This window comes from Cynoglossus semilaevis, chromosome 9, assembly GCF_000523025.1.
Source record: "Cynoglossus semilaevis isolate Cse_v1.0 chromosome 9, Cse_v1.0, whole genome shotgun sequence".
Classification (NCBI taxonomy): Eukaryota; Metazoa; Chordata; class Actinopteri; order Pleuronectiformes; family Cynoglossidae; genus Cynoglossus; species Cynoglossus semilaevis.
The window spans coordinates 10,937,657-10,945,116 of NC_024315.1; the positions used below are offsets into that span (position 1 = coordinate 10,937,657).

A 7,460-nucleotide genomic window follows, 5' to 3' on the forward strand; every position below is an offset into this window, starting at 1 on the left:
CAAGCAAACAACCATCTTTTTTTTTTTTTGTTTTCCGTTTTTGGCATACCTGCCAACACTGTCAAGAATCAATAGAAACGCTCCAACCAAAGTGTGTCACATCAAAGTCGACCCTCCTGTCACCTCTAAAGCGCGAACACATTTGAAGCAGCCTGTGGGATGGTGCACTCAGCTCCGCTGCCCTCTCCTTCTGCACACTCTGCCTCTCTGTAACAACATCAAGCTCCAGTTCTGACAGCTGCAGAGGAGCTGCTCAGCAATTTGGACAGGCTCTTCAGCCCCACACAGCTGGAAACTTTGGCAGCTTCTCACAAAGGCGAACAGACACAGGCCCGACACAGATTTGTCCCACACCTATTTCACTCGACTTTCTTCTCTGCTGTCAGTTGAAAAGGAGCAGAGGAATTAGACAGGATGTAGGCGATGGCGGTGAGGATGATGAGGAGACTGTGAGGTTCTGAGGGACCAACTATAAATAACACCACGAAGAGGAGCGTGAGCACGCAGTGAAGAGAGATGAAGGAGCTCAGATGTATGAAAGAAATAGTGCTCCACATATGCCAGAGAACTCAGACATCAGACGTGTTAAGTACAATACTTTCAAAGGAAAACGGCAAAAATGTGTTGACACATTGCTGGTGAGAAATGCACAACACCCACTTCATTGTACTTAATTTTACTTGACGTTATTAGCACAATTTATTTAAAAAAAAACCCATAATATTTATTTTAATATTCTTGCATTTATGTAACTGTATAAAACACAGTTGAAGAGATGGAGTTCCAGGAGCTCTTCTTGTTACTACATGCTGTTTTTGCACCGACAGTGATATAAGGCCAAGCCATGCAGATGCAGAATTAGCGGCAAATTATTTCCCTGGGCATGTTTATATGTATACCAGCAGAGCTAAGCTGAAATGCTTAAAATGAATCCTCTCTTTCCTCTCTCTCTCTCTCTCTCTCTCTCTCTGTCTCTCTGCGCCCGTCGCTCTGCCCTCATATCGACCAAACGATGCTCTGCCTTCTTTAGTGAACTCAGTCTTTGATCTTCTCGTTAATTATGAAAAACAATCATGGATTTCTCATTATGAGCTGTAATATGCACAGGGCTGCAATGCAGAAAAGGAGTAAAGCCTTTGAACATTTTACATTTAAACCTTTATTATTTTTTTTTTTTTTCCGTATGTACAAGATGGAACGCTAATTTGAAACCCACAGTTCCTTGTTTGACAGAGAGAATCCTTTTTGGGTTGCTTGTTTTGAGAGGAAATGCAAGTGTGAAGGGTTGTGGGTGGGTCAACAGGAATGTGTGAATTGGGGGGAAGGAGTAATTAGCCACCTCAAGGGTGTGAGTGACAAGGTTAACACGCTGGGGCTCTCTTCTCCTCCCCTACTACCTCGACCCTTGCCTCCTTCCCTTCTGCCCTCAGGACAGCCCCGAGGAACATCGGCTGGTGGATTAGTGGGCAGGGGGTAGTGTTGTGCACGCTACGAATCCAGCTTTGCAAAACTGGCTTTGGAGATATAAGATCCCCACTCCCCTCCAAGGAGGGAGGCCCCTTCAGACCAGAGTTTGGAGAGAGAGGAATGGAGGGGGAGTGGGGGAGGAGAGGCTGTCTCCAGCAGGGATTAGAGGATGGTGCTAATTTAGAGGCATTCAACTGTCAGATTATGTGTGTGTGTGTGTGTGTGTCTTTGTGGCTGACACAAATAGAAGAAACATGCATAAAGGAATGTCCCCAACTTGTCTATAAACATTAATATTTGGACCATATTATTTCTTGTTAATCTCTAAAATGGCAGGTTCCATTTTGTATTATGTGTATGGACACATTTACTACCCGAGATATCCCCCGTGACCTTGAAACCCTTAAGAAGCCACCAAGCTGGTGCTTAGTACTGAAGACTCATTGACAGTTAGTCCAAGTGAATCCTGTGTCTACAGGGAAAGTCACAACCTCTCTCACAGAGAAGATGCTCCAGTTTTAATTAACTATCCTAAGACACAAAGCCGTGCTTGAACCTTAGTGAAGAAGATATGATTTTTCTCTAGTGGTTGGTGATGAGGTCCAGTCAATCCCTCATCTGTGCTTGATTTGATGTCCAGGAGAATTGGGAAATGGAACAACCAAGGTTATATCCACACTACTTCTATTCATATATATATATAAAAAACATACAGCTGTTCACAGAATCAAGGGTTTATACAGATACAATGCATAACACCACCTACAGGCCAGGAGAGGGAAACCTAACTTTCAGTGCTGCCAAACAAAATTAGTATTATAATTATGCAAAACTACATACTGTCCCTAAAGTTAAACATTTCTGCCTGATCACTTGATTTGAGACAATTGCCCAAATGTATTCATGCGTTTTTATTGATATCTGGATGTTTCTAATCAGATTTTACAGACGTTTACTTTATGTTTAGTTTAATTTTAATTTCATGGACAACACTTAATTTTTCACTTCATTGCCAGTTCAAGGTCATGTGAGTGAATGGATCACTCGCATGACCTTGAACTGCTGTCAGCATTTTTAGGCTTTTATAATAGTTTGTATCATTCTTGTCTTTAAGGAATGCACAGGCATCACCCAGGACCAGACATGACCAACTTCTACTCCCTATCTCCAGGAGGAATGGGACAGATCACACCACCACTGGGATGGTAAATCTCACACAGACAAATGCAAAAACAGACGATTCATGTAAACCAAGAGCAATTACTCTTCTGTCTCTCCACATCGGATGCTCAGAGACAGTGTACTTGCTTTGTGCTTCATATAGATGCAAGCTGGCCCGCAGAAGCAGCAGCAGCAGCAGCAGCAGCAGCCTTCACAGGGAGGTCTGCCTCTGGCTGTTCCTGCTGCACTCTTTGCGGCTTCAGCCACACTGATCCTTTTTTTTTTTTTTTTTACCCGACACACATGTCAAACACATCACCACATACGTGCTTTTGCATAACCATATGGCTGCTCAGCCACCATCAGAGATTTTAGGCAACATTTTTCTCTCAGCCTGACTTCATGTTTTGGGGGTGTTGTTTTTTTTGGGGCACTCCTACCTTTACTTCTTTTGCAGACTTTTTATTTATATCCTTTTTTTTCCACATTTCACTATCTTTTTCTCTGTCAGTGATGTTTGTGAAGACAGGGCTTGAGGCACACACTGAGTGATGCCAGATGTAAGGTGCAGGATCAGGCAACATTCAAAGGCCAGACGCTCTCCTCCTGTTTTCCTCCTTAAATCTAGTACAAATGAAAACCTCAAGGATTGTAGCCCATTTCCCATTTAGTGGGAGTTTTAAAGTTTTAACTGTTTCATTTACTTTGAGACTTAAATTAAAAAAAAGTTTAATTTAAGTAATCCTAAAGTCTGTAGAGAGAGAGAACTGGTGATAGAAACAAGCAAACATATGGGAGCCAGAGTTGTTTTTAAACCACCCTGCTGTCAAAAAATGGTACTGCATGAGTAAATTACTTTTCAGTGAGCTTAGACTTGGAAAGGACATCCATTTCTTTTGTCCTGCTGTGTCCACAGTTAGTCACACAAAAGTAAACTATTACTATGAAATCAACAATAGGAATATGATTCTGCATGTTTGTCACAAAGAAATACCAGCTCTGTCCCATCTATTTGGGTTAATTGTCCACCTTTAATTGACCATAGGTGTGGATGTGAGTGTGAATGGTTGTTAGTCAATCAGTTCTCCAGTCAGTCTCCAATAGTCCACCTTCACCAACAACTGTTAAAAAGATAAACAGTCAGAAAATTATTGAATGAATCTTTGTCAGCTCGACTCTTGCAAAACACTTCTAAAAGCACCTGTAAGAAATCAAAATAAAAATGTAGATCTAGTTAAGTTGTACACCTTAATGAAAGTACATGCTGTTATTGCAGGTTCTCACACCACATGGTGCCTGGCCCCCCAGGCCCTCACGCCACGGGAATTCCCCACCCAGCCATCGTCAACCCACAGGTCAAACAGGAGCCATCACACGACACAGACATCATGCACATGTAAGTCCTGCAGACTCAGATTCATCAAATACTTCTGTACATCATTTCTAAACCCACCGTCCACTTCATCATTTGGCACGATGTTCTAAAATGACACGAGTCTATGTGTTTGTGCACCGCGCCGCGGCAGCAGACCGTCACTGAGCGAGCCCACTGCCAGAGTTTTGTTATCACTCCCTTGATGTGAGCAGATAAGCAGGGAGGGCCCGTACTTGACTGATAAGAGGCCTGCGCTTCATTTGGCCTCAGGGATCACATCACACACAGACAGCAACAGATACAGGTCCTGGATTAGTGCTGAGATGGAATTAATTCACATACCCAGTGTGTGCAGTGAGGATCTGATAGTTCCATTATTCATGGCCATCTTCAAACCCAAACTGGGCGAGCTTGTTAGAAAGTCGGTCAGGAGAAGAAATGGAGTCTGAAAGTTTGTGTGTATGTGAACATTTGGTTTTAAGCGATTAACAATGAGCTGTAAACAGAAAAGGTTTGGTTGCCATTACTGGTGAAGTAATCTCTCTGCATGTCGGGCTGTAAACCATACAACTGCACACCATTAAAGAGGCAGGGGCGTATTGCGTGTCTGCCTTTTTGTCAGCAGTGGCTGAGAACAACCTGACCCACTGCTCTCATCGCTGTTGCAGCTGAACAATTAATTTTTTTTTCCTGTTGCATTGCTCTTTCTTTTAATCTACTTGATTTCTGCTTGTTCTTTATCTGAATCTCTGTCTTTATCACTGCAGGAAATCTCAGCATGACCAGAGAAAAGAGCAGGAGCCCAAAAGACCGCACATTAAGAAGCCACTAAACGCCTTCATGCTGTACATGAAAGAGATGCGTGCAAATGTGGTGGCTGAGTGCACGCTGAAGGAGAGCGCCGCCATCAATCAGATCCTGGGACGAAGGGTACGTCACAGAGATGGTCTGCTCTCAGACCACAGCCTCATTCTCCTTTCCTGCACTAGTTCATCTCTGCTGATTGTGTCAAATCACCAAGAGATTTATGCTCAAACTTTGGTTCCAAAGTTTAGTGTGTGTGGACGGACGTTTCTGACCTGATACATCTAGAACTTTTTTTTATGATCATAGTTATCGTCATAATGAGTTCACTCTCAATTACTTAAGTTTCAGATGCACAGATACACATTCTGACTGAGTTTAACTGACATTTAATCACACTGTCTTTAATGAAATATGTCTGTATAATGGCACGGTTTGAAATGACAAAATTTGTTCCTTTTGAAGATTGGGAAAAGAGTGGAACCACAGAGCCATGTTAAAAGCCTTAACGAATAGGCCTAGTGGTTGAGGCAGCCAGCCACAGCAAAGCCGAGTTTGTGGCTTGCTCAGGGTAATTGCTCGCTGACATAGTTTGAATAAAAGGCGCTGCTAAATTGGAACCAGTGTTTTGATATGAAATCAAAGTTTTTTTCCCCTTCTCTTCTTTCCTCTCAACTCTTTTGCTTGTTAATCTCTTCATCATGTTTCCCATTTTTCATTGTCTTCCTTCTTTTTCTCTACTTTTTTTTTGTTCTACAGCAGACGTTTGAAAGTTGAAACATATTCCTTTCTGCTTTTTGAAACAGTAACATACTTCCCTGTGCAGAATCAGACAGCTGCATGCCAGTAATTGACTATGTGCTATTTTTCTCCTCTTTACTCCCCCTCCACCCCCGATACAGTGGCATGCTTTATCTCGGGAAGAGCAAGCTAAGTATTACGAGTTAGCCCGCAAGGAACGGCAGCTCCACATGCAGCTCTACCCAGGCTGGTCTGCTCGAGACAACTATGTAAGTATCATGAGAACGGCAGAGGTGCGCCTGCGTGCGTGTGTGAGTGTTTGAGGATTTTGTTGTTTCTCAATGTCAGTATTTATTTTTATTTTTCTTTTTTTTTTGAAAAATGCACATCATAATTTCACACACAGACACACCATCAGCATCTCACTGACACTAGTCGGCTCCATGCTATTAGTCCATTTGTGGAGCCTTTGTTTGAGCCTAATTTGTAATTCACAACACAGTTTTTTCTCTGTTCTGTTACCATTCATACAATGATGGACATGGTCCTTATTATTGCTACAGTGAGTGAAAATTGCCTGGTAATGGCTCTGCTTGTCTTTGATGTTCTGTATCACAGCGGAACATCGGATCTAAAAAGCTACTGTCAGACGGAGCTACCAAGGCAGGACGGTGTTGTCAGCGTTCAGCCTGTTGTCAGCCCTTTTCCCCTGTAGCTGTCCATTTTGTTTGTGGAAGATCCAGCTGCATTTAGAATGCAGATGTGCATTTTGTTGTGTGTGTGAAGTTTGTCAAAACCTGTCCCTGAGTGCATGGTGTGTATGGATTTGGCAGAGAGCACCAGCCTTTATTAAAAGTGTGGCTCCAGCACTCACATTCACTCAACCACCAACGTGCTTTGTGGTGTTTATCTGCCTCCCCTCGGACACCGACAGCATCCCTTCTCATTCTGACTCCGCGACTCCACTGCACAAAAAATGCCTCGCTGATGGGGAGTCCTGCTGAGCCCCAGCAGAGCTGTTGACACTTATCTCAGTTCTCATTTAATTTCCAGCTTTGTTAGTACAAATGATTTTCATAGTTATACACAGTTTCTCTTTATTTGAATGGGCGGCCCCCAAGGTGTCGGTCCAGAAAAATTCTGGCCCTCAGACAAATATAGTCAGTGAGCTCTGCTGTATGGCAAGAGCACTGAACACTTTTGCTCTATGTGGCCCCAAAAGGAAATTTAGTTTAGTTTAAAAACATTTTCGCACTTGTGACTTTTTTCACATGGACACAGGTAACGCTTAGGCAACGAGTGCATTTCTTTTCTTTTTTAAAAAAATATAATTTCTCTTACCCACTTTAACTGTCCCTCCTCCTCTGGCTGCTGCAGCAGTTGAAGGCAGATTAGCTCATGAATAAGTGGATTAGAGGACTTTGCAGCAGGAAACCAAAGTGCTGCTCATATTTGACTAGAACCACTATACGCTGTTATCTATACCTATAGTCACCCCCCTCCCAGGGCTTTGGAATGAGCCACAAATCCTCACACACTCCAACATATCTTACCGCAGAAAGAGTGACACTCGTCATTCTTTAAGTTTTCCCGGTTACGCTGTGCGTTTCTAATTGCACTCCATGTTATTAATGGAACATGATAGGGGGAAAGTCAAATACTGCATTTTTCTGGGTTAAAATGTTTAAAATGTAAGAAAAAGGTTGTGATTGTTGGAATGCAAATCACCTGAAACCAACCTAGGGCAGGTAGAGTGCACTTAAAGACCTGATCCCTACCTCTCAGCGTGGCAGTTTATGGTGGAGTCTGGAGTCCCAGGGATGCTGGTTGGGTGCCCAGCAGGGGATGAGTGAACATGGCAGTCAGCAGCAGGATATCAGAGTGGTCTAGTGAGCGTGAGTGCTGGAGCCAC

General features: G+C 43.0%; 1 protein-coding gene across 4 annotated transcripts in view; it reads left to right on the plus strand.

Annotated features, from left to right (window-relative positions):
- Positions 1–7,460, plus strand: part of lef1 (lymphoid enhancer-binding factor 1) — a 38,337-nt gene that overhangs the window by 19,935 nt on the left and 10,942 nt on the right. For 2 of the 4 annotated variants that reach the window (XM_017035496.2, XM_008317163.3), the window contains exons 5-8: positions 2,582–2,672; positions 3,905–4,024; positions 4,771–4,933; positions 5,710–5,817. In XM_017035496.2, coding sequence (XP_016890985.1) covers positions 2,582–2,672; positions 3,905–4,024; positions 4,771–4,933; positions 5,710–5,817 — 482 coding nt within the window. Of the gene's footprint in view, positions 1–2,581; positions 2,673–3,904; positions 4,025–4,770; positions 4,934–5,709; positions 5,819–7,460 lie in introns of all 4 variants that reach the window. The other 2 variants (XM_017035495.2, XM_025058771.1) reach the window with 2 other exon arrangements.